Genomic DNA, 26975 nt, shown 5'->3' on the forward strand with positions numbered 1-26975 from the left:
TGATTTACATCCATGCTAAACTTAAATCTGGGAAAGTACAAGCAGCTGAGAAACTGAAATCTCTGTTGTGTTCTGGCCCCGATAAGGAGATCAGACAGGCTATGGGGCTACTTGAAAGGCCCTCCACCAACAGAAATAAAAATTCTGCACATTAAGATTAAAAAAAGATAGGGAGATGGTTCACAGTCTGCTCACCATTTGGTCCCACAGATAAAATAGAACAAGAAATGCAGGAAGCTGAGATTTCACATGTTGCAGCCCAAAATGATGGATAATTCTGTGCGTGTGAAAACGCTCGTGTGCTGCTCTCCTCCACACTGCTGCAAGCCCCACAGGCTTTAGCTACTTTTTATTCAATTGAACAAGGCTGAAACACAACAAAAACATTGCCCAAAGTGAGAGGAAATGACCCTCAGTTCTGAGTCATGAGCCACCAAGGACAGGATCACACAATAAAAATTTGCAATTTAACTTTTGCACTCTGTCCCTGCAGGTAACACAGCCCCAGGGCCATGGGGAGCAGGATCTTGTTCCAGCAGCTCCTACCAGGAATAAAAATCCTTCTGCCTGGAGCACAAAAGTCCCACACAGAGAATCCAGGTTGGTACAAGCCTGGGTTAGAGAATATTAAACCTTTTTTTGGACAGAATTGTGTCACAGCCCGGGGCAAGGCCTGTTCTAGGCCTTGCTGTTATCCTGAGGCACCGTCACTGCCACAACAGGACAAACACATGAAAGATTTTTATTTTCTCTGATCTATCCTCAGAAAGCTCCCCCACCTCTGCAGCATGCTCCCTGGATACTGCAACTGGATTCTCTGTCAGCATCTGGTTGTATCATGGTCTGATGATGGGAAGCAGCGTTAAAAACAAGTAAAAAACCCAACAGAACAACCCCAAAAAAGAACCTCCCAAACCAGAAAAAAACGCACATGGCAGCACAATAACCTTGGAAACTTTTATTAGTGTTGCAAAACCAAATTAACAGGTACAGAACTGGAGCATTTCCTTGCAAAAACAGGAATGAAGATGCAAAACTTGGCACACCCAGATGTACAAAACCAGCTCAAATCCCTGTGTCTGTCACACAGGGAACAGGACAACTTTCACTCCTGCACCTGAACAGTATTTATCACAAGAAATGTTAAATATGAAGTTGCTGTGCCCATCAAAATTCTAATCCAAAACTCAATTATATCCAGGGATTTTTGGGTTTGTTTTTTTGGATGAGGCCTACCAAAAACGGGGTTGAATTAAACATCAGGTGTCTTCATAACAAGCACATTTTTTTCACATTCTTGTCTGATGCTGGCAGGGAACATATTGCTGCACTTGCAATCTCTGGAGAACACTGCCTTTTCCTCATTAGCTTTTTGCACAGCAATTAATCCCTTTAATCAGTCAAATCAGTTCAACACTAGATCACAAAAGCACTAAGTAAAGAGAAAACAAGAAATTACCTTGTTAAATTTAATGAGCAAGGAAAAACAGACACTACATGGGCTGTAACACTCCAGCATGGAAACATTTCAGTGCCTGAGCAGCACCAGCAGCCCACAGAACTACAATCATTTTGTCTTTAATGTGAAAACTGCATAATGCAACAGAGCAAGAAATTCTTTAGCTTCTGAAAAAGTGCACATGCAGAATAAAAAACAGTTTCATAAGGATGTGACTGTAAAAAACAGTTCACTTCTGCAACACTGACACTGCCTGGGCATGCAATAATGGCATAAAACCAGTACAAACCATATCAGAGCATAGAGCATTAGATTTTCTTCTGTACCTGCTGCTGTTAAAGGAAATCTGAGCTTTACAGGTACTTGTGTGGCCAAAAAGGGCTGTAATTCACAGACTAAACACTGTGCAAGCAGCAGCAAGCAGGTGATGTGTAGAACTTATTCACTCTGTGTTTTAATCATGGAGAGAGCTCTCATCCAAAACAATTATCCTGCAGGGGACAAAAAAAAAAAAGGAGGGAAAAAAAGGTTATGCAGTTGTTTTTTTCTGATATAAAACTACCAGTTGAAGGGAATGGGACTTCATACTGCCTCTTTTTCATGGAAAACAGGAATGCAGCTCATGCAACACATAAATTTCTACCACAATTCCAGTTTAACTCACAGAGAGCCTCACCTGAAGGGTGGAGCTGGAGCCAGCTGCTGCTGGGGGTGGGGTTTCTGATCCTCGGGGTGCTCGTCTAAAAAACAGGGAAATTCAGCTCAGAATGTGAAAGCCACACAACACTCCAGAGACAGCAAGTGAATCAAGTGCTACAGGTCTTTCTGCTTGATTCCTTCAGCCACATTTGGAATCAGAACCCAGCCCCAGCTCTGGTGCTCCTGGTGCATCCCACAGGAGCCTCATCATCATCAGAAACCAATCCTCATTTCCATCCCTGAAGCCCAATCCCAGCTCAGTGCTGAGGTCTGACAGAAAACAGGGGCACAGCTGCAAATGCTGTGCAATAACAAGCACACTGATGTCACCTCCCAGACTTCTACCTTTAAAAACTACCATCAATATTTCCAAAAGTCACCAGAGATTTGGGACATTTCAAACTTTGGGTGCATCCAGCAGCTCTACAGACCAAGAGCACCTGCTGAAGTCCCTGCACAGCTTCCTGGTGCTCTGCCTCCAGCCCAGGCTCTGCTCTCCTCTACTCCATTCTTCCTTTCAGCATCTTCTGGATCCTGCAGGCTTGCAGCCCTTGAATGACAGAGTTTTGTGTATCATCCTCATTTTTGTTTTTTTTACAGGATGAAACAGAAAATTCTGATGCCAAACACAAGAATGTCTTATGTTCCTTAGTGAGACAGAAGTTAGGGATGACTTATGGCCACTCACTGTGGAGCTGTTCAGAGTTCCTGGGCTCTGATCTTTAGTTCTAAGAGGAAAAAAGGTTATTTGGGATACAAATTTTTACCTTAAAATGATGTTTAAGTGACTTCTGCCATGTTCTTCAAATTTCCTAATATACTGCCATGAAAGCAGAACCATTTTCACAAACTCTTCTTTATAAAGAGCTTTCATGATTCTGTTCTCTTAATGCACATTTTTTCTACCTCAGAAAATTCTCCCATTCTGTCAAATTATCTCTGGTTTCTGTGAAGACCAAGCCCTGCCTTCCAAGCCTGTTGAAGTATTTGCTTTCTACCCACAGGAAACTGTATTAACAAAACATTATTTTCCCTCTCAGTTTAGTAGGTGAGTTCATACTGATGTCTCCAGGCAAGTTCCCTGACACTACTCCCTAAGGAGTCACAGCCCATTTTCTGAGAAGTGCTGCCCAGATCTGTACACACCACACAAAATAAACCCTTGAACACAAATATAAATTATCAGCTCACCCAAGAGTGAGTCCCCGAGGTTGTTCTTGGATCTCCCCATCTCCAGGAACTACATGGAACATTCTTTCCAAAACATCATCGAGGCTGGAGTGAGCTCTGTTAAATAAAAGATTCAAAAGTGATGGTGACAAAGTTCATGCTGCAAATTTCCAAATAAAACAATCACAATTATCAGGGTATTTAAAGCTTTCTGTAAGCTTTGAATCTTGTTAAAATATGCTGAAAAGAAAATTTTACATCTTTGTAACTCAAAGCCAAACATGCCTTCCCATCCTTTTTCATACCTTTCTGTATCCTCTGCTAGATTAAATGACTCCTTAGTCCATAAACTCTGATTTGTCTTCTCATTTCTCTCAGATTCTTTTTCTGACTCTCTGTTTTCCATTTTAACTTGATCAGGAGCTATTCACATAAACAGCAAGATTTTAGTATCAAAGGAAGACAATAAATACATTAAAATGTTGTTTACTGCACTTGAGGAATTTCCAGTTGCCCACTTCTCAATCACTCTTTCCCCAGTGGCCTGATTTTCTGCCAGTTATACAAAATGCCATTATCTGCAGTCAAAGGTGGCCAGCAGAATAAATATTTCACTCCAACACATTTCCAGATTCACAGGACTCAACATTTTGTTTCCCACTGAAATCAAAAATGTATGTGGAAAGAAATCTTTAATCTTTCCCTTTCCAATCCCAGATATGGGAGAGAAATCAACGGGAAACCTGAGGATGGGAGCTTGGTTAACCTATTTATCAAAATCCAGTGATTTCCCCTCAAAGACTGATTTATCAGCAAGTTCTGATCCCCACAGAAATTAGGGTTAGGGTTGGGTTGAGGGTTGAGAGAGTTAAAGACCCTACAGCTGCAGGAACACTGGGCTGGAAAGGGCATCCCATGGTGATCCAAGCAAGGCCCCAACATTGCTGCTCCTCCAACTTTCGGATCTGGAAATTCATGGTGATGGGGTTAGACTTAGGCTTAGCCTAACGGGGGATATTTCAGCCCCTTCTGCCGGGCTGAGATAAGCAGGAGGCACGAGGCTGCCACAACAAATGGGAGTCTGAAATAGCTGTGCTTTATGCAAAACCACAGTGATTGAGCAGCCAGCAAGAGCCTGCTGCAGTCCTCTCCACCTAAAAACAACAAGCTCCAGTGAACTTCCATCCTTCAGGATAAGATTTAACAAAGCTGTGGGATAACCAAACATGTGCCAGCATCATTCTCAAGTGACTGTGCTATTTAGCTTTTTACAGACTTAACTCATGTTCTGCCTTTTTTTTTGTCTTTTTTTTTTTTTTTTACTGCTGCTCACTTTGTGACTCATTGAGGAGAAAAAAAAAGCACAGCCTATAAACATTTAGGCTTTCTGCTCCTCTGACACGACTTGTTGTACATCTAAAAATGATTCCCACTTAGCACCATTTGCATTTGCAGCAGCACAAAGATTCACCACTCGGCTGTCTTTGTAACAGAGCAGGAAATACAATATTCATTACCCCAGTGGAAGCTATTTTCTTACTCTGTGAAATCAGAGGCATCATCTCATGCTGGAGAATTAGGAACATTAACAGGTAGGGTGCACTGGCCACTTTCTGAACTGAATCACCCTCCCAGAATGGAAACTTCAGTGGTTTTGACATCACCTGCCCACCACCTCTCCTTCTGTGGGTGTTGTCACCTGTGTTTCAACACAGCCCAAGCTACGGTGGCATAATAAAAGCAGAAAATTAATTCTCATGGTTAGACCTGCAAACCTCCCACACCAGCTCCCTGTGGAGTTCAGAGGGAACGCACAGGGAAAGGCAGCAAACACTGGTGGGGGGGGACCAAGCTAAAAAGTGCAGTTTATTGTCACAGCTGAACACACAGTGACAAGGACTCAGAGTCATTTTGCAGCACAGCAAAAGGAATTTTCTATTTTTAATCTCTACATTGGGACTATTAGCAACAAACCATTCATTTGCACTCCAGAGTCTTGGAATCCCATCCCTTTCAAGTCTGGAGAGAGGGAATCTTGCTGCTTTAAGTGTTCTGTTAAAAACAGCATTATTTCCATATTGATCTTGGTTGGCTATACACTAAAGTACCAGATGACTTTATGCACCCAACTCTAGAGGAAAACCTGTACATGAGTTATAATTATTTTATTTATTAACCTACAAACTGCCCCTGACCATCATCAATGGCATCACTGATGATGCCAATCTCCACAGGTTCTTCTTTTGGTGAATGAGGAAATTAAAATAAGCTCAGGATGTGTCTGGGTGTCTCATTTCTGAGAGAGCTGCGGACATTTTAATTATCCCAATGTCTGGTGTTAATTTAGGAAGAGCTCAATGAGGAATAAGGAAAGCAAACTCTTCTCTAACACCCTCCCAGTGAAAAAAAGGCAGAGTTTTTACACTTTCTGCCTGGAGATGTGAGTACGAAAAGAAATGTAAATCACTGAGCTCTGCACAGACACCCGGGGGGGTGCAGCTGCCTCCTCTAATGGGGAACATGAATTGCTCCAGGACACCTTTGAAAAATTCAGTGTACACCAAATTCCTCTCTGTGTTCAACTCCACCTGCACTCAGTGTGCTGTCAGCAGCAGCAAGGAACCACTCAGTGAAATGCAGAGGCTTCAAGAACTGCCAGTTATTTAAGCTGTTGATGCCCAACTTCCTAATCATTGACTGCAACTAATTTGGAAGCTCTTGTGTATTTTGGCAGTGAATTGTTTGGGAGAAATCCTGATTGAGCACAGCTGGAAAGCCTCCCACCGTTTGGGGTGAAGTGCCTCTTACCAATTTCATCCAGCAGCTCTTGGGCTGGTGAAGGCAGCTCATCAATGGTGGGGGGAGATGCCTCTGAGAGTGCTGAGACAGAGAAAAAAAGCATTCTAGTTAATTAGCAGTGATTAATCCTTAATAACTGTGACATAGGCTTACACTCTGATAGCATCTTGCTTACATATTTCATTTAGCAAGAGCCTGGCTCATTCACATTTTATCGAATTTCCTTAAATAATTCCATAATGGAAAAATCATTTCGAGCCACACTCGTACATTCAGCTCTCAATGCTGTATCAGAATTTGGAGGCCAGGAATATTTACACTTCAAACAGAGGTTGATTTAGAGGCCAGAGTTCTTGGTCTGCAGGTGCAAACACAAAATCCACAACCCAATTAGCACCAGCAGTACATGGTTGCGTGCAAAGCGATTTATCCCTCTAAAAAGTGACATCCAGGAGCAAAAAAAGAAGGGGAAAAAAAGGGAAAAATAATTAATAAACTGCAAAATTTCCTTTCAAGTCTGTTTCTCTGTTTATTGAACAATTTATTTTGGCTGGGGTTGGGATAAAAGACTTACCAGGTGCCTGCCTGGTGTTTCTCAGGGATGAAGCAACTGGTGGCAACCCAACCTGTGTGAGATCAACCAGAACGAAACACAAGAAGGTAAATTGAAAAACTGCTGGCCTTCAATCCTCTCCTTCAACATTCTAAATCCAAAACGAGGTAGAACCTTCAATTAAAGCCTGAGCTGACCATTAAGTTTTAAACTAAGCTTTTCAATCTGTTCAGAATATGAACTAGAGTAAGATTGATGTGTCAAAAATTTTGCTTGGGCTGCTGTGCACCCCTATTTTAGCTTTAAGATACCATCAGTTACATAATCTTTATTTCAGTGCTCTGAATGGACAGTTGGATGGGAATTTTCTGACTGGACAGTTCCAAGATTTCTTCAGTTCCCATTCTCTGCTTGGAATCTTTCATTATTAAAGCCAGGACAAAAATTAAAAGCCCCCCAAAATTAAGAATTTGTAACCAGAGGCAAATCCCCACTGCCCTCAGAATGGAAATATGCACTTAATTCTGGAATAAGATTTTGGACAAGAAGCGACACCATCGGCAGAGCCACTTAGGGCAGCTCTGCCTTGTAAATGAACTTAATGAATTCCAAGTGTTCTGGCCCAGGAGCAGCACGACACAGAGCTGCCTGTGCCAGGTCAGCCACACAACGAGCACTCCCTGCTGTCCTGCCCGAGCAAACTCTGATTTCATCTTTAAACGACAACCCCGGCAGTGAAAATAATAAGAAAGGTGAAAAGGCAATTATTTTATACAAAACTGTCTGCAAAGACAACTGAGATAATTCTGTGTGGCTCGGGAACACCTTCAGTGCCAAAAAGATCCCTGGAAATCACTGCAGTGACCTTGGAAACTCTGCACTCCAAAGGGAGGGGTTTTGACAGAACAGAGCTGATGAGATTTGGCACATTTGATGTGCAGGAAAAGGACAAGCCCCTGATAAAAGGGCTCATTCAAGCCAAGCTTTTCACAGGATTTTATCACTTCGCTGTTCTGGCATTCCAAAGGCTGGGAAAGGGCAAGTCCTTACAGCCAGAGAAGGGATGGAGGGCAAGGAAGGGCCACTTGGAGAGCGGCCAACATTTATGAGCAAAAGGAGCCCAAATCTTTGTATAATCAGTGGCAGCACTGACTTTTATCATTTTATCAACAGAGCCACGATTCCAAAATACAGCGACCCACAAGCATTTCTCTACTTGCATTTATTTTTAGGGAAAGTATTTTCAAAAATATTTTCATGGAACATCAAACGAATATTTAAAGTAACTCATGGCACAAGTTATTTTCTGACTTACAGGCTCTTTCAGTCCAAATGGGCAAACTCTTGGAGCCACCACTGGAATTTCCATGCTCCTCTCCCCTTCACAGGCTGTGGTGAAAGTATTGAACACTGTGGAGGAGGTCTCTTGAGAGTCAGAAAAGGAAGAATCTGAAGAAAATTCATGGCAGTGTTTGTATTTCTCAAGGGCTAATGGAATTTTTTCTTCTAGAATTAAAAAAAAAAGGAGAGAAAAAAAAGAAAAGACAGCGAAGCTGGAGAATTATTTTTGGAATTTTTGTATCTCTATCACATTTCAACAGAAGCAGAAAAAAGTTTAAAGGGAACAGGCACCTGCAGAAGAAACTCTTGAGAAACTGTTACCCATAAAAGAGAAATCTGATAACCCAGGAGTTCCACCTCAGACAAAACTTTGCCAACTGAGAAATTTCAGCCACTGTTACACCAAATTAATGAAGCACAAATGTTAATTCATTACCCTTAAGCACTTCAGTTCAACAAACGTTTATCACCTTATTTAACTTCTTTTCCACACTCAAACCACACGGAGTGCTTATTAAATTGCCTTTAAAATGCTGAAATCCACAGGTATCAGTTCGAATTTCAGTGATTTAAACAATTTCTGATTTATGAAGGCTGCCAAGTAAATATCTTCCAGAGACCTTTCAGGCAGGGTTTTTTTCAGCTGTGCCCCTGTAAATTGTCCTTTAATTCAATGTCTTTGGACAATGAGATTTCAAACAGGAACAGCAGCATTTCTTGTGGTTACTCACTGCAAGCCTGACATTTCTGCACGGTGTGAGTGGAGCTTCCATGATTCACCTTGATGATTTGAACATCAAAAAGTCCTGGCAGAAAGGTCTGGCTGGCACAGAGAGGTGAAATCATTCCCTGTGAATCCTCTTTTCCCCTCCCTGCATTACCTGAGCCCAGGGGGGTGCTGACACTGGTGGGAGCGTGGCTCAGCCGAGGTGTTTTACACTCCACACCCCTCTGGAAGTTCTGCTCGCAGGGGATGCTGGACAAATCCTGAATATCTGCCACTGATCTGAATTATTGAGAGATGTTCTGACAGTTAGAATGGCCACTTCCTGCACCTGTGAATCACCAGATCCTGCTATTTTCAGAGTCTTGAAATTTTAATTTCGTGCAGTCTTATCTAGTTCACTGGAACGGAGGGAGATGTTCCCTTTGAAACTTCCCACAGGAATCTGGGAAGGCCCAAAATCACCATCTTCAGGAATGTTGCAGAGGCAGAAAAGGTTAATTATTTGCTTCCCCTTCCTTTCCAGGATTTCTTAAATAATTCTCCTATAGAACCAGCTCAGGAAGCTGCCTCCAGAAAGTGCAGGAAATACAAATGTGAACCAAAAGGTGGAAAAAACTCCCCAAAGCCAAGGGAAGTCCTCAATGGTTAACAAAAATTAATGGGTCATTAATTAAGACTAAATCTAGGTCTTGAGAGCATTTAAAAGAACGACTCTGATAAAGTGAGAGTGCTGAAGATCTGCACAGACACTGACACACACCCAAGTGACAAAAATGAAATCCAAATTAATCAAACCAACATTTTGGGGAGATACACCCTGGATTACATCGTCCTCAAAGAGCCATGAAAAGAACAGACACCTCCTGTAATCAGTAATTACATGCAAATCTCCATTAGCTGTAAAAATAAATTAACGTTATTAGTTGAGTCACAAACATATTCTGCTATTTTTTTTTCCCTGAGAATCACAGGACTATTTCTGCAATAAAATTTATTTGGCTCCACACGAACTATTTGCTCTTTAAAGTGATTTTATTTCCCCATGCCATATGGAGAGAAGAAACGAGGAATCCTCACACTTTAATGGGAAGAAGCACAGACAGATTAACACCACGTTAATTACTTATGAATATGAAAATATTTCACACTAAGGACAACTCATTTACACCAATCTCACAACTTTTCACAGGAAAACACTCTCTCAATGCTCTGGGGCGTTTTCTCTTGGTCTGTCCCATCTCCCTGTCTTGCACCAACACATTATTTTGCAGTTAATGACCAATTTGCTGAAGTTTTGCTATAAAATGTGGCTCTTACACATCTTTTGCTTGGCACTCTTCCTGTGGCTCCCACAGTGTTGCTTCTCGTGCTGCATCCACACTGAAATGAGGGAGGAAAGGTCATTTTCACCCTCAGAAAATGATGGAAATAGAAGGATTTGGTTTCCTTTCTCTCAGGAAGTTTAAGCACTACCTTCTCTCTGAGGTAGACTGAAGCTTTTAAAACTTATTGCTTAAACATGGACAGCAGTAGGAGAAAAAAGTCATTTTCAAGAGATTATGGATTTGTTTTCAGTAAGGAGAAAACTTCTAATTGACATTTGCAGCTTCAGAACAAAGCTGAAATTAAACAAAACAAATCAAAATCTAGGAATACACATCACTCCATTGTTTCATCATCCTTTGATCTGTCTCAGACTGTGCTGAGCCCACTCAAGGTCAAAGAGGATTAGGCAGATGCTCAGAGAGCAACATCCCCTCTGTCCTGCTAGCAAAAGTCCCTAAGTGAAGGGAGCAACCAAAACCATTCTTTTCTATCCCAAAGCCAAGTGATTTCCATTGCTGGTGCCTCCCTTTGGCCCAGGGAACTCAGCTCCTGTGAGGGGAGGAGGGAGCCCAGCACAGGGCTCTGCCCAAATATTCTCCATGCTGGTAAAATACAAAATTTACAGGACAAGAAACCTTCCTGTTTTTCAGAGGAGACAACCAAATCTCCAAGATTTCAGAGGCTGCCAAATCTGATGTTACCCCCAGGCAAGATCCAGTGAACGTTCCTGCACTGGGCTGGGCTGATCCCACTGGAAGGGAGAAGGCAGGATCTTCATTGCACTTGAGCTCCACAACCAAAGCACAACAAAATTAAAGCAGATGACTGAAGCCTTAATTTGAATTATCTTTGCTCTGTTTAAGGCCGTGGTTTATCAGTGGAAAAGGAATTCTGATACGTACATGGCTTTTTCCCCCTATTTTAGCTCCCTCATTAAGGCAAAAAACCCCCACCAAACTCTGCAAAAGACAAAAACCCCTTGAGACTAGTGAAAAACCCTTTCAGTATTTTCTTGGCAAGGAGCTGAGTTATGTAGATAATCATTAAAAACCACCACTGGCATCTCATTTGAATATTAGATATGTAAGCAGAATTAATGAAGAGAGCACACTTTATAAGCTAATTTATGCCTGGAGGAACAATGAAAATCAGTCTCTACCTGGCCACAGGCACTTGGCTCAGCTGATTCACTCCCAGCTTGTTACTGCCACAGCTCTGTGGGCTTGGGCTGCAGAAGGGTATTCTTCCTCCTGAATACAAATAACAAATGTTCCCTGTTACTGGCTTTTGCAAGTACAAAAGAAAACAACACAACTCATTGAGCAGGAAATTGCAACTTTATTAAAATTCTTTTTCTGGTTTTGTTTGAGTTCTTGCGACCCTTGTTGTTATCGAGAGACAAATGTGTTTTAAAGATGCATTTTCATAAACATGGCACAGCTGCCAGACAGTCACTGAAGCACTGGGGAATATCACAACATTTACAAATTCGAGCTAAAAGAGACAAGAGAGTAAGGAAACAACAATGACTCCTCCATTATTCTGCACACGCACTCTGTCAGCTCTCACTGTTTTTAAGCCCAAGATCCTCCCAGCAATGAGAATATTAATGTGTAAATACAACTCTAATTCAGTTTCCAGCTCCACAGCAAGTTGCATAAAAAGATTAAACTTAGCCCCAGGGTAAAAATAAAAAGGTTTCAAATAAGTTTTTGTTTTGGCTTTTTAACTGAAACACAGCAAGTACATAAACACTGCATCTGGAATTATTTCAAACCCAAATCCTGAGTGTCCTGAACTCTCCCAAAAATAATGAGGAATAAGAGATCAATTAAGCCTGAAGAATGAAGGTCCAGTCCTGTGACAGGAGAGCTGCTGGCAAAAATATCAATGCAACCACTCTGTGTCCCTGCCTCAGAAGTGCTTCAAGAAAAAGGACATTTACCTGGAGCCTGAATTCCTGATCCTGCATTTCCAGGTAATTTCTGTAAAAATCCTTCACAAATATCTTCTGCTTTGCCCTCAGTGTTTGAGGCCTGGAAAGGGAAAGGAATTAATTAAATTTTTGACACAGAAGCTGCAAAGGGCAGGACAACCCTCCCAGGATGATGTTCCCAACAATGAGAGTGAAGAGAGAAACTTTTCAGGAGGTCTTCAAACAGCCCAGACGGGATTTAAAAGTAATACAGAAAAGTTTTGCAGCTTCCAGAAATTAATGAAGATTAATTTGCTTACTCTTATCAAAATCTTTATTTGCAGGTCCCATTTCAAAAGAAAAGAATAACAATTAAAAAAAAATCTCTCATTTTCCACAGCTCTCTTCAAACCAAATGGGAGCACAATTAAACCACGTGTTGTGGAACTTATGTCCAAAAAATGTTATTTTTACCTCTGGTTCTGAACTTCCCTCAAGAGTAGGAGGAAGGAAATAATCAGGAGTGAAGAATTCTTCAGTGACATCAGGAGGTGAATTAAGGGAACAATGTAATTCCCTTGAACATCCCTGTGAAAGACATCACCTGAGACGATCCCAGTAACAAATACACACTTCAGCCAACAAAACACTGAAATTCTGAAATTCTATTTAATTTGTTCACTGACTTTCAACCCACCTCCTGCTCCTCGAATTACCTCGGCGGTTGACAGAACAGAACAACATAAAAAGGGGGAAGGAGGAGGGGAATTGTTACTCAGATCAGCACAGGATGCGACACCAGGCTAAAGTTTTCCACGGATAAGCAGCTGCAACTAAATTCCTCGGGTTTCTGTACATACTCTAGAGAGATTCTCAGCTTGCTGAGGAAGGACTGAACTCTTATGAATGGCTGTTCCAGACTCTGCTTGTTCATCTGGTGCTGGGGACTGGCAGCTCCTCCCTAGGATGTCAGAATTGAATAAAATTATTAACCCAAAAAAAAAAAAAAAAAAAAAAAAAAGTGATGTGACGTGAGTGATCTGAGGCACTGCTGGAATATCAGTGAGAGCAGACAGTGACACTAATTGTCTGTCAGGAGCACGGAGAAATAATGACATTTAAATGCTCACCTCATTAATTAATCTAAGCAGGGGAACCTTGCCCTGTTCCTTTGTCCTGAACTTTTTCAAAAGCTTTGCCCACTGAGCTGCTACAGAAGAAGCAGCTGTGTGGTGAGACTGGAAGAAATAAAGTGTGAAAGCACACTCGAGGGTCTGAAAGCTTTGGGTTTCTCATGCTGATAACAACAATCAGTAATGATGAAGGTCTCCAAGTTCTCATTCCCTCCACCTATTAACACCTAATACTCATCTCTGTTTATGCCCATCAAGGAGTGACTGACCTGCTCTGAGATAAAAACTCTGGAAGATAGAATGGACAATTCTTGTAAAAAATCACAGAAGCAAAAATCTGATTGGAAATGGAAAGAGACAAAAAGAGAACAGAGTATTTTTTGTTTCTCAGCCTCACCTGTAGAACTCCTGAGTGAGGGCTCCGGATCACTCTCCCCAGATTCAGTTCTATCCTCACTGCCCAGGTCCCAGGGCTCAGCAGCATCACCTGGCTGCCACCTGCACCTCTGCTGCTCGTGACTTTTTGGGGCTCTAGCAGGGACATGCTGGGAGGTTTCCTTTACACTTTCTGCTTCACTTTCAGACGTGCATTCACTGGCAGGGTACAGACAGCTGAGCCCCAGCCGTCCTGAGGCCGCTCTCCGGGCCATTCGCTTTACTTCAGCTACACAAAAAGAACAAAATTACCACTTCACACCACAGAACCTGGACCTTCAAAGCATCCCCTGTGTTCCATTGTGCCTGCAGACTTGGAAATGCTGGTATGCATTAATGCTCCAGACTTAGAGCTGGTATGAGGACAGCCTTTGTCACGGAAAGAGCTAAACACTTCCTTCCATTTTAAATAAAGCTTAAAACCTGCACAGATTGATATGGACGAGTCTCTACAGGAACCGGGTTTGTTAAGTTTGATTCTCTATTATCCATGCCCGTGCTGCCATCCACTGGGCACTGCCATCCTGCCCTTCCTGAATCCACACACTGCCGAAAACCAGGCTAGAAATTCCTTCAGCTCCACAAACCAAACCACCTCAACGTGCCTGGGATGATTTTATGCCTGGAATGTGCAAGACACGGGATCCCACTCACTTGGTTTCCATCCAAGAAAGACCTCATGGAGCTTCAGCACTAAAGGCACAGAGACCAAGGCACAGAGACCTTCCCTCGTGTTAGGGTTTAATGCAATGCACTGCAGCAACATTTCTGATATTAATGCTGAGTTAACACTGATTTAACACTGATTTACTCACTCCTCCATTCCGACTGCATCACCCTCCTCTTCTCACTGTTTTTTTTGCTGCAGAACTCAGCCCTTGGTTTTGGATAGCACCTGCAATAAATGATTGTGAAATGCACAAACTCCTTCAGAGCACGAGCATATTGTGTCAAGTATTCTCCAGCCAGGAAAAGGCTCCAAGTTGTTTTAACATTAATTAGAGCACGTGTGCTCTCAGCCTTTTAACAACCCGGCAGAACCAGCAGATTGAGCTGCCAGAAGCTTAGAAAGCACCGACAGTTATGTGGGTCTATTACAGATTAACCAGACAAGCTGTACACTCATCTCTGCATCTCAGAGCTGTCAACTGTCTTCAGCTGCTGCAGCTCCAAAACCACACCATGGATGGTGTGGGGATTGTTTTATTGAGGTGATCACAATTTTAGACCTGGACAACAACCACTTTCCCACCAGAGTTCACTCCCTGACCATCACTGACCATGTCAGCACCTGGAATATTTCTGTTCTAACCTTTAGCAACAGGTCTTTCTGATCCAAACAGGTCATGAATCCATTTTAAAACTGCAACAGTTTTCCTGATTTGACCCAAACACTGAAGTAGGCATCTGTCCCCCTCTCTCCAAGATTAATCTGCACAAGTTTTGCCAGGTAATTTTAACGTGTGCTTTCCACTCATGCTTAGAAATACAAAGAGATGACATTAAAAGCATTTCTACTGGGAATTGAAGGAGGCTGTGCCCAGAGAGGAGAACCACCTTTATTAATACCTTCCCAGATTGCTCTCCTTAGGCACTGGTGCAGTTTTGGACCACTGACCTCCATCCCAGAGGCATGTGAAATCTTTTTTAACACCAGTCTTTAACACAAACTGCCCTGTCACAGCAGCTCCCCAGCAGCTCTGCAGCTGACAATGACTCACAGCAGGCTCCTCTCTGTACAGATGGTTTTTGGCTTCCTGAGAAACATTTAATGCCAGCCTTGATCCTGATGTGCCTCCTTCTGACAGTGTCTCTCTCCAGATGAATCTGTCAGAATTAACTCTTCTATGAATAAGATCAAAACTCACCACTTCTCCTCTTCCCTTCTCGCTGCAGGATGTGAATCAGCTCCTCTCTGACACTGCAAGTTGAACTTTTCTTGGCATCTCGCAGACACGTGTGGGAGTAAATGCTGAAATGAGTCCAACAAGCCCTGATTCAGCACACACTGGGCATTCTGCTAATTACTGGCTGAGCTGTCTGTGAGGCAGCCTAAGAACAGGACAGCACAAACTTTATTGCCCAAGTTGTATTTTAGCTGCTCTGCTCAGGAGAAAGGACAACAGCCCCAGGCCTCGGCCTAGCAAAAACCCTGCCCTGCATTTATAGCAGGTTTCAGGTGCAGGCAGGCAATCAAAACATGCAGCTTCCAGGGGGGATGAGTGGACCTGAATGACTCAAGATTGTCCCCACAGGAAATACTTGAATTTCTCTCTTTCTCTTCAGTCTATGTATTTAATAATGAAAGTGATCCAGAAGCCCTTCCCTGTAACAGCTTAGGCCTCAACACAAAAATATTTCTCCACTGGCCTTTCCCTGAGAGTCCCACCTCCATTTTAGTGCAAGATTTGGATTTTAACCCCGCCCTGAGCCACTGGATCAGTGTTGTCCTGGGAGGAGAGGAGAGAAAGAGGAAGTAACACAACTGCACTGCTGAGCTGTTTTCATTCCTGTATATAACATGCATGAATACATTTTAAAGGACAGATTCATCCCTCCTCTTGGACACCACCCATCCCTACATCCCATGGCCTGCTAAGAAATACAGAAATGATAAAAAGGCCTCCTGCTCAACACTTTACCTCCCAGTTTAGGCTCACTTCATCATCCAGGCCCTTCCCCACGCTGCAGCCGGGATCACGATGCTTCATCGCAATTTTACTCTTCCACTTCTCATTTTGAATGGCCTCTATTTCCTTGGCTATCTTGGGAACAGCCTGGAAGCAGTTTCTGCCTGGTGCCTGACACGTTATTGGTGGTGGAATGTAGTCCCTGGATGGTGGAGCTACAGCCTTGTGTAAAAAAAAATCAACTGCAGAAGGAGGGTTGTTGGTATTTTGCGAAGCAGCATCAGACCCATTCCAGTGCCTTCCTTGAAAGCTTTCCTTAGGAAGCAGATTCATCCTGATTTCCTGGAGCAGCTCCTTTTGCTTTCCCGTGGCCTTCAGCCTGTCCAGTTTCTCCCCTGCCCTGCACAGGGAATCTCCTGCCTCCTGCAGCAGGCTCTGCATAATCTTGAGGTTCAGGGCACATTTGCTGATGTGCTGCTCGGTTTGGGAAGGGCTGCTCAGCCTCCTGCCAGCATCTCCTCTCACCTGTGACAGGGCAAAGGCCTCTCTCACCCTTTCCTCTTCTTCTTCCTCCTCTTCTTCCTCCTCCTCCTCCTCTCCAGTGAGCCCTGTGCTGGACCCTGAGGATTCCCATTCCTTCTCACCCTCCCACGGGCTCTGATCTTCCTTTTGCTGCCTTTCTGTATCCTTTAGAGCTTGGCCTAATCCAGGTCCTCCTTCCAGGAAGTCTTGGGGACCTTCTGGATAACTGGCTAAGATTTCATTCATTTCGAAGCTGCACAGGCTGCCATCCACATCACTCTCACTGGAGTGAGAAGCTCTTGTCTGCAGTTGAGAGGACACATCGAGACTTCTGTCCTGTGCAGCTGGCGCTGCGCTGGCTGCTGCCTCTTGCCCCACCAAACCACTGTTCTCCTTGGGAAAAACAGAGTCTTTGGGGGCACAAAAGCCACCTGAAAAATTCAATTTTAAGCATTAAGTCATTTCTCCACAAGTCTGACAACCACGCTGCTTTTGCACACTTAGGAAATTTTTTTAGAAATTTGGAAATGCTGAAAACTGTACCTGAACAAAACAGATTTAGAGCCTTGAGTCTACATTAACAATTAAGTGGTAGCTAAAATCCAAAGCCAACTGCTTCCTATTTTCAACTTACAACATCGTAAAATCTGTGAGTGCCCCCATTTCAATGATTTATGTCAGGCTGTTGTGGGCTGAGGAACACGTGAAGGACACGTTGACACCCTGCTCCAAGAAACTCACCAGCCTTGCTGATCTCTTTTCCCTGGAATTCCACTGTTCTCTTCTGGAAGCTAAAAGCTGATGCCCAGCAGATGTTCACATCTGCAAGAACAGCAGGTCTCTGTGCTTTGGACATTTCATCAGCGTGGCCACTTTCAGATTTAACCAAGTCCTGTAAAACAAAAACAAATGGAATAAAACACAACTGTATTTGACAGCTGTGTGTCCCTGCCTGCTCTTCTGAGGGGGGGGTCAGCTCCATGGTCAGAACACTCAGTGTTGTAGCACTTCCTCTAGATTTAAGCAGAACAACTTGAATCTGAATGGACACAGCGTATCCATCACAGGTGACAATGCTGGGAGGCACCTTTAGGTCGTTTTTCAGGATATATTGAATATCCTGAAGTTTCATGGAACGCTTCCTCTGCTTGGGTTCCAGCCCTGACTTGACAACATCATAATAGATCAGGGGGAGTCTGACATCTGCTTCCAGCTGCTCCCCTGACAGGATGAGCTGCTTAACAGCTGAGTCTTCCACACCTTTCCAGGGAGGGCTCTCTGCAAGACACAAGTACAGAGTTTATGTCACCAGCTGTACATTCATGTTAATGGAAATTAAAAAAAAAAAAAATCACATTATTCCCTGTCCATTCCCTAATTTACAACTGAAAACAAGCACTGGCATCTCCTCCCTGTCTTACTCCAACAGTGGATGCTTTAAAGGGAGCTGACAGAAATATCTGGAGGAGAGTGACACTGCAAACAACCCTGCTCTGGATTCTTCAGTGGGATTAATTTTTAGGGTAGTTGTTTATCCCATTTCACTGTCAGAATAGTCCAAGTGAATACAAAACAGACATTATCTGTAACAACAGCAACAATACATTATAATAATAGAGTAACAATAACTCATCTCTAAGCTAGCACAGAGATCAAAAACATGAAAGCTGCACAAGCTTGTTCTGAACACTGAAAAGATTTAACTGAATGTTTTGCTGTGATGGTAGGAAGAAGAAAAATAAACAGTGACAGAAATACAGAAAATCACTGTACTTCTCCCATATCCACCATTAATTTAATCTTTTAGCCACACAATTTTAAATTTTCTGATCATATTTACAGAAGTTCCCAATAATCTTTGTTATTGTCATTAATTTTTGGGGGTTTTTGCCTGGTTCATTTTTGAAGTTAAACCATCCCAGCCCACAGCTGTGGATTCACCTGTCAAGGCCTCCTGCAGCACTGCACAGAAGCTGAAAACATCTGATTTGACTGTACCAGGTTTCTCCAGGATTATTTCAGGGGAGCACCAGCGAAACAGCTGGACTGGGACAGGAATTCGGGTCAGATCACTGTGCTCTCCACTGTCTTTGCTGCAAAAAGGGAAAAAATTGTAAATTAGGACATAAAACACATTCAACTACAAGGTTTATATTTAGGAATTAAAGACCTGAGTGTGTTACAGCTTTTAGTTTAAATACCTTAAAGGTTAAGGGCACGTCTGCAAACAGAAATGTGCAGTAAATGTCTTTTGGCAGGGAAAGCAACACCTCCTTTAACAAATTTACACTAAAAAGAACTAAAAAAGAGCTGAACATTTCCCATCAGGAGCTTTACAAACAGCCCTTTAGCTTTGACCATGGATAAAACACAGGAAGCCTGTAAAAATTTATATTTCCATGTGTCCAGAGGAGCATTTCAGTAATAATTTACTGAGGTGAAATGAGTGGGGTCTCTCACACTCTTTATCTCACTTAATTACCACCAGTCCAACGAGGTGTTGGACGTTCATCCACACCTTTCACAGCAACCCTGAGGGAGTTTTTCACCTCTCTATCATGTACTCCAGGTTGCAGAGCTTGGCCTCCCCAGAGGACACAATTTGGATGGCATAGGAGGAGAGGGAGCGATGGATAAATCCCCGGGAGTGCAGGAAACGCAGAGCGTCGATGATCTGGAGCAAAATGTGCAGAATGGTCTCAGTCTGCAGCACTGGGAATTCTGTACGCTGGGGAAAAAAACCCAAAAGCACCAAATTTGCATGGCAGGTCTTTAAACTTGATGTAAGAGAAAGTTGTTATTATTTATGATGGTTATTATTTGCTGCAGAAGGCAGCAAAGAGAGCAAACAAAATTAATTGGAGGAAAAAGAGGAAATACATTTGTTTGCTCTCAATACCAAACCAAATAACATCACCTTAAAAAGAAGAGAAAGATATCAAATGACAACAATAAAACACAGATAAATTGATTTAAAGAATAAGGAAAAGAACCAGAAACTCAGATACAGACTGAGGATTTTGTCTTCTTGAGTAAAGATGTCAGATGTAGTCACTAAACTTCTAATTAACTATTATTTAGAATTCAAGCATCCCAGTTACCCTTTCATGGAGGATGCTGTAGAGAGAGCCAAAGTGAACCCTTTCATAGACCAAACGAGTTTTCTCCAGGTCACTGGACAGACAAACAGACATCAACTGCAGCAAGTGAGGGTGGCGGAGTTTGCTGCAAAGGGAGAGGAAAAAGCAAATTTGCAAGGCAAATCTGAGATGAAAAGAAGAAAAGCCCTGGCCTGCTCAGTGTTTTTATCAACAGGACATGAATGTTGGGTTTTCATTGGAATATATTTCAGTGTAAATGCATTTTTCACCGAAACACTCCATTTTAAAAGATCAGGAGCGGGAAGAGACAGAAAATTGTATTTCTGATCTGGGGAAGAAGAGCAATCCCAGACTAACAATTCCCCCAAGGTTAATCCCATTCCTCCCACCCCTGGAGACCCCAAACCCCAGAGCCTTTCCCACCTGCTGTGCTCCTGCTCTGCCAGGAGGAGATCAGCCAGGCGCAGCTTCCAGCTGCTCTGGTGGGGCTGGAAGCTCAGCTCCTTCACTGTCACTCTGCTGCCTCCCCACATCAAGCTGCAAGGAGAAGAGGAATTCCTACCAAATGCTTCCAGCAGTGTTTTTCCCAGTTATGTGGTTATTTACCAAGAATTTTGTGGTGCTCTGGTGCTGCCTCCCGCTGTCAGGAATTTTAATCTGAGGGTCCTGCTCTTTCAAATGGACAATAAATTCATCCTGCTGAAGATTGATGCAGCAGGGCAGGGTCACTGCCCCAAATCCCACCCCTTCCATGACAAGGAATCCCCCTCACCAAAGGCCATCAGCCCCCTGTGACATAAATCAGAGTTTTGGGGACATTAAATCCCCAACCTGTCAATTCTCTGGCTGCCTCTGAGACACACTTGCTTAATACACAATAATTAGACAATAGAATATTATTATAATTGTTACCAATAATTACAACAATTACTGGATACCAAAGTTTTTCAACCAATGCTCAGCCTGCCCTTGCAACTCACATTTCACCACAGGTTTGAGCAAGTGGGCTGAACACCTGGATATCCAGAGGATTTCTTGGACCAACATTTACAAGGATTAAATGCTGAACAACACAATCTGTACAACCCCAAACATTATTTCCCACCACAAAGGGATCAATACTGAAACACTGGCATCAATGATTAGCCATAATTGGGTTAATACTGCCTGTAGGGTTGTTCTTGGCCTCTCAGATAGCAGAGTCTGACTCAGATATTAATCAATGAACAGCAGAAAACAAGGTGCAAAGCAGGAAATGGGGAATAAATATAGAAGAGATGTGGAAAGTTACCCAAACAAAGCACTGGTACAACAATTTGCTGTGTAATAGTAACAGAGAGGGGCTAAAATCCCTTTAATTCCACTTACTTGGTCATGACCATGTAGGGCCCAACGTGGTAAGAAAATGCTGGCTCATCATCAGCCTGAACCACATCTTTCTCCCCAGTAATTGGGAGAGAGGCCAGGTAGCCCAGGTGGCCACTGCCTGCGAGATAGAACTGAAAGAGGGCATCACCAAAAGGAAAATCCCACAGTTCCCAAAATCCAGCAAGTTCATTAACAACCTGAGTGTAATCAAGGGCAGCATTAGCTCAAAGATCACCATGAAATCTGAAAAATCAGTGCCAAAACCTAAACTTCCCAGTGAAGCTGGAACAGGCAAAGCAGAAGTAGCCCTTAGGAACCCCCACAGGGGACATTTAACAGGAATTTCTCCAGTTCCAAACGAAACCAGGACCTGTTAACCACCAAAGGCCTGAATATTTGTGCCCTTCACGGGTTTGTTCCCATCTTTTCAGCAGAAATAAGAATGCACTAAAAGTTAAAAATAGCACAGGTGGGATAATTACTGTGAGGAATAGGAGATTCTGGGAAAAAACTGCTCTGATATCATTGGAAAATCACTCCCCACAGCATCTTACCTTCCCAAAACCAAAGCTGTAAATGTTCTTGGCCACACTGGGTTGTCCTTTCAGTAATTTACCCAGAGGACTGTCAGCAGTTCTAAATATCAAAAACAAAAGCAGTAGGAGTAACTTACTGACTCCAAGGCTTGGAGTAAAATACAAATACAGACAGAGGGAAAAAAGCAGAATTTCTGCCAGAACCCTGCATTTGATTGGTCCCACACACAGCATGTGGATGTTAAAATTCCAAGTTATTGTGCAGCTCATTAAAACTTTTTAGGTGCACTTTCATGATTGTTATTTATTTAAAGCAATATAAATAAATATATATATGCACACACAGAAGCATCCTGCACTGCTTTTTTGTTCACAAGTTTGTATTTTTCCCAACATGTATCTGACACAAAATCCCCTGAAACAGCTGGAAACACCCGCCAAGAAAGATCTGCAGTGACCTTAAAAAGTCAAAACCCAAACTACTTCATGTTACCACTTCAATGCTACTAAAATCCAGTGCTTTTAATGCTGGTTTCGAGTTTATTTAATAAAGTTTCTCTTAATATACAGATATTTACAACTATCAAGTTTCTGTTTGGAACAGTCACGACAGAAATAAAATTTATCACAGTGGATTGAAATCTACTATTGGCAAAAAGACACAAGAACTGGTTAATTCTAAGAAAATAGGATATGGAAATAGAATCTATTGTTACCCTTGGACAAGGCCACCAAACCTCGAGGGGCTGCAGATCAAGGCCTTTGAGGAGCCAGCTTTCCTGAGCAGATCAGAGGGAAAATTCCAAATGGCAGCCTGCATGTGCAGTGTGCACTGCTGGATAAATTCCAGCATCTGGGCAGGAGGAGGAGGGAAAAACAATAAAAATATGGCTTCAGAAGAAGAAAAACCATTTCAGATTCATAAATCAGGACTATTGAAGAAATAACTGGTTACTCGCAGTGTGGAAATGGACATTTTGAGAAATGCATTAAGAGAAAAAACTTGAGGAAAATCAATTACATGACAATGGGAGAAAAGCTGACTTCAAACAGGCCACAAAACTTGAAACTTCACCTACAGAAACTCGTAATTTCGGGTTTCTTTTTAAGAGGAGTGCTGTCATAACAGGAAAGAGGAGTTTTAAATCAATATTGCAGTCAAGAATAAGCCTTGACACAAATACCTGAGCACTGCTTTCCTTCCTGGCTGACAAAGCCCAGTACTGGGGAGTTTTCCCCTCTCTGTCGTGGACTCTGAGATCTCCTCCTTCATCCAGTAACTTGCTGAGGATCCACTGGTTTCCCGAAAAAGCAGCTGCATGGACTGGGGTGCTCCCATCATAGCAGCGACTGGGGAACAGCAAAAAAGGTTCAGCTGCACTCAGCAGGGGGAAAAGCAGTATCCTGGAATGCTTATGCGCTCCCAAATAACAGAATAAACCATGAAGAAAGGAAAATTATTTCTCTATTTACCTCTGAGGAGCTTTGGCTAAAATACCAATGTGCATCTTAAGCACTTGTTCATTTAAGCCCAGGGAATTTTGTGTTTTACACCAACTAAACCCAAAGATTGATTTCTATTTAAAAAAAAAAATAAATGTTTGATACTTAACTGATTGGCATCCGAGCCATATTCCAGCAGCACATCCACTATTTTACCCAGCCCCAGCAGTGCAGCAGTGAAGAGAGAGGTTTGGCCCATGGAATTCACGGCATCCACAAAAATTCCTGCAAGGAAACCGAAGATTCCGAGGTGGTGCTTGTTTTAATAAAAGCAGGTGGTTGATCACCACTCAACTGACTGCTCTGAGGTGCTACAGATACGAAAATACAGCAGCAGAAGTTGAGAAAAAAAAAGAGCAAATGATGTTTTTTGTGACTTTCTATAAGGATTGAAGGCACTGCTCGTTCACGAGGATTTTAAATAAGGGTTGTGTAAGTAACAAATGGTACTTTTATGTGTTGTGTAAGGAAGTAGTAAGTGCTTATACGTACTGTTTAAATCAGAAACATGGATGTATAAGTATATATATAGAGATATATATACATATATATGGATATATGTATCTCCATCATCTATACTCATACAGATGATGGAGATATATATGATGGATATATAAGGAGAGGTGGATGAGCACACAACACAGGAGGACAGAATTAATAAATAAGTAAGGAATTGCTGAGAGCATGGTGCTGATAACACCGAGCTCGTGGGTTCAATCCCCTGCATGGGCCATTTACTGAAGAGATGAACTCTGCTTGTGGGTCCTTTTCCAATCAGAACCCTCTGGGATTTCCAGTGCTCTGTGACTTTGATTTTACTCAAACAGGACAAGGATGGGTCTGACACGCCAGTGGCTGGGAGAGGTGAATTGTGGGAGAATTAATCTGTTTTTAAACCGAGATAAAAAAAAAGGGCCACAAACCACTCAGCCCGTGCTCTCTCCCTCCCGAGCCCCACCACGAGGGCCGGGAACGGTCATCAATGGCGAGCGGCTCCTGCCCAAGCAGCGCCGCACGCCCGCTTCGCGCTCAGGAGAGAACACCCCGCTCCTCCTCGTGGCTTGTGACGCCGGTCAGGTGCGATCACTCTCCTCTAGTGACCAACTACAGAAATGATCCCTGAAAGTATAGTCTTAACCCGCTCCCCGCACACCCACAGCCCCGCCCCGCGCGCACCCGCGCTCAGCACACCGCGACAACCGCACCCCCACTCCCCGCACACCCGCCACGAGCCGGCGCGGCCCCGCCGAGCCCCCGCGGCCGCGGGAACGCGCCCCGAGCCCCTCGGGAGCGCCCCCGCCCCGCGGAACGGCCGCGCGTGGCGCCCGTGCGGGACGCGCCCCCCTGATTTGCATGTTCTGCCTGCGCTGGCCAATCAGAGGCGTCCTCGGCGCCCGGAGAGAAGCGCGGTTCCGCTCCCGCTCTCCGCCCCCCCCACGAGAAGTGGCGCTGCCGCCCGAGCTCGCGCTGTGACGATTGTCGCGACACGACAGAAGGCACCGTCACAGCCCGTGCTGCCGCCGCCCCGCGGCAACAAGAGCCCCGGTAGCATCACCAGCAGCGCGGCACGACTGTCGCCTGCCGCCGCGGCGGTGCACTGGCTCCCAGCCGCTCCCGAGGCTTTCAGGGACACACGCACGAACCCACCACAAGCACCCCACAGAGCATCGTTTAATGAACTCCGGCCTTTACATCTCTGCACTCAGCCAGAGCACCCCGGACACCCGCACCACGGCCGACTGCTCGCTATAAAGAGCACAACATGGAGCGGTTTCTCCCTAACCGCCATCAGAATCTGCAGCCTGAGCGACACCAACTTCCACAAGCGATGAAAGGCAAACCCTGAACAGATTCCCCTCAGTCCCGTGTCACCTTCTGATCATCACCGTTCATCAGAGACGACTCCACCGCCCCCAAGAAGTTCCGCTGCCCTGCACTGATAGATGGATCGGGAATACCATCGGCCTCAACACCCTCACCGGACATTAAAGCCTAAATCCGTGCGGCTGCTCCCGCCCTCTCCGGGGATCGTCCACAGCGAGAAGCGGCGTGTTCCATAGGAGGAGAAGGAAACACCCCTAGCAGGGAACATCCCCCTTTACTCAAAGCAAATCTTTTTTTAGAACCAGAATAAAAAAAAGGGCCACAAACCACTCAGCCCGTGTTCTCTCCCTCCCGAGCCCCACCACGAGGGCCGGGAACGGTCATCAATGGCGAGCGGCTCCTGCCCAAGCAGCGCCGCACGCCCGCTTCGCGCTCAGGAGAGAACACCCCGCTCCTCCTCGTGGCTTGTGACGCCGGTCAGGTGCGATCACTCTCCTCTAGTGACCAACTACAGAAATGATCCCTGAAAGTATAGTCTTAACCCGCTCCCCCCACACCCACAGCCCCGCCCCGCGCGCACCCGCGCTCAGCACACCGCGACACCGCACCCCCACTCCCCGCACACCCGCCACGAGCCGGCGCGGCCCCGCCGAGCCCCCGCGGCCGCGGGAACGCGCCCCGAGCCCCTCGGGAGCGCCCCCGCCCCGCGGGAACGGCCGCGCGTGGCGCCGTGCGGGACGCGCCCCCCTGATTTGCATGTTCTGCCTGCGCTGGCCAATCAGAGGCGCGCCCGGAGGGAAGCGCCCGGCCCCGCACTAAAAACCGGCGGCTCTGGATCAGCACAACCCATTGAGATCTGTGATCCTAAAACCGAACCAGAACGGCACCAGGTATTGGGTTTCATTTACAAAATCCCCTGTTCCTATGTGGTACAAATCTGGTTGTCAAAATCCCCAGTGTCTAAGCCGTCCCTTAAGAATTTGGCAATCCCAATTAAAATCCCATTTAAAGAGAATATTCCAACACCTGACTTTCAGAATTTTAGTTTTACAATGCCTCTATCATTTCCTTATGAGCACTTTACTAATAAAACATCAGTTTTCTTTTCAATTGACTTATTTTAATACATTTTTTGATTCAAGAACTATTCCCAGTTAACTGAAAATGGCAGCTGTAAGTCATTTTGTTAATATATTTCGCTCAGAAAACTGGGTTCTAGAAGCAGTATGCTGACTATTTTTTACCAGAAATAACAGAATACAGGAAAAAGTAAATATTTTCTGCCAGTACTTGTCTAAACTTAGTTTTTACCTTTCTTCAGAAGCTTCTTCACTTTCACATAGTTCCCTTCCCTGACATACTCATGCAGCTCAGCTTCCAGGGAGTCTCCTTTTATACTTCCAAGCTTGACTGGGCATGGAAAAGGGGGAGGGATGGGATGAGCCATCTTCTTTCCTGAACAGAACTGGGGAAAGGTAGGAAACATTATCAAGCTGCAAAGCACTGCAGCTTAAGTAACTTATTTCTGACTTCAGAACCTGTAGTAACTTAAAGTTATGGCTGCTTCCTGCAGGAATATCCAAAGACGGAAGGGAAAAACAGCCTCCTGCCTTCCCTAAGAGGCTCCTCTCGCACCGGCCGGTGCGGGAGCACAGCGGGGACGTGAGAGGCGACAACCGGGGAATCACAGAACCTGCCGGTTGCAGCGGCCTCTCCGCGAGCACACCGGCGGAACGCACCCAGCGGCATTCCCGGGTCGGGAATGACCGCCCAGCCCCTTCCCGGAGCCCGCGGCCACACGCGGCCCACGCGGTCCCGCTCACCCGCCGCTCCAACGGCCCCCGACACGCGGGCAGCGCCCCGCGCATGCGCAGCGGCCCCGGCCCGCCCGGTTCGCGCCAGGGTGGGGCCGGGGGCGGGGCCGGGCGGGGCGG

The 26975-nt window shown here is 44.4% G+C and overlaps 1 protein-coding gene and 2 non-coding genes across 9 annotated transcripts; all 3 read right to left on the reverse strand.

Annotated features, from left to right (window-relative positions):
* Window positions 1-943: 943 nt before the first annotated feature.
* TEX14 (testis expressed 14, intercellular bridge forming factor) lies at window positions 944-26923 on the reverse strand. 7 transcript variants are annotated; one of them, XM_039562950.1, is made up of 31 exons: window positions 26865-26923; window positions 26353-26506; window positions 23328-23442; window positions 22899-23064; window positions 22431-22567; window positions 21733-21814; window positions 21179-21309; window positions 20234-20347; window positions 19811-19934; window positions 19259-19437; window positions 18651-18802; window positions 17797-17987; window positions 17451-17601; window positions 16200-17140; window positions 15426-15529; window positions 14373-14452; window positions 13520-13786; window positions 12850-12950; window positions 12464-12577; window positions 12020-12110; window positions 11234-11324; window positions 10066-10128; window positions 8903-9027; window positions 7996-8129; window positions 6702-6753; window positions 6137-6208; window positions 3634-3751; window positions 3350-3445; window positions 2590-2708; window positions 2136-2199; window positions 944-1950 (listed from the first exon to the last, which is right to left on the reverse strand). In XM_039562950.1, exons 1-31 carry the CDS (start codon window positions 26907-26909, stop codon window positions 1914-1916), a joined length of 4410 nt encoding a protein of 1469 aa, XP_039418884.1. In that variant the 5' UTR covers window positions 26910-26923; the 3' UTR covers window positions 944-1913. The 7 variants fall into 7 exon arrangements, with proteins under 7 accessions (XP_039418884.1, XP_039418883.1, XP_039418885.1 ...); XM_039562949.1 differs by having other exon boundaries at window positions 7996-8186; XM_039562951.1 differs by lacking the exon at window positions 2590-2708 and having other exon boundaries at window positions 7996-8186.
* On the reverse strand, window positions 24139-24352 carry LOC120411045. The gene has a single exon (XR_005603432.1). It is a non-coding gene; the product is annotated as a small nucleolar RNA U3 (small nucleolar RNA).
* On the reverse strand, window positions 25367-25580 carry LOC120411038. The gene has a single exon (XR_005603425.1). It is a non-coding gene; the product is annotated as a small nucleolar RNA U3 (small nucleolar RNA).
* Window positions 26924-26975: the final 52 nt, after the last annotated feature.

Source organism: Corvus cornix, chromosome 19 (assembly GCF_000738735.6).
Source record: "Corvus cornix cornix isolate S_Up_H32 chromosome 19, ASM73873v5, whole genome shotgun sequence".
In the NCBI taxonomy this organism is placed as follows: domain Eukaryota; kingdom Metazoa; phylum Chordata; class Aves; order Passeriformes; family Corvidae; genus Corvus; species Corvus cornix.

Bases quoted from the DNA above. Each gene is read 5' to 3' on its own strand.
- TEX14 (XM_039562949.1), bottom strand. From the start codon at position 26,909: ATGCGCGGGGCGCTGCCCGCGTGTCGGGGGCCGTTGGAGCGGCGG. The intron at 17,602-17,796 runs GTGCCTCCCAGC...TTTGTTTTACAG, and splicing joins TCCTGAAAAACGACCTAAAG to GACTTGGTTAAATCTGAAAG. The intron at 1,951-2,135 runs GTGAGGCTCTCT...TGTCCCCTGCAG, and splicing joins GCTCCAGCTCCACCCTTCAG to GATAATTGTTTTGGATGAGA.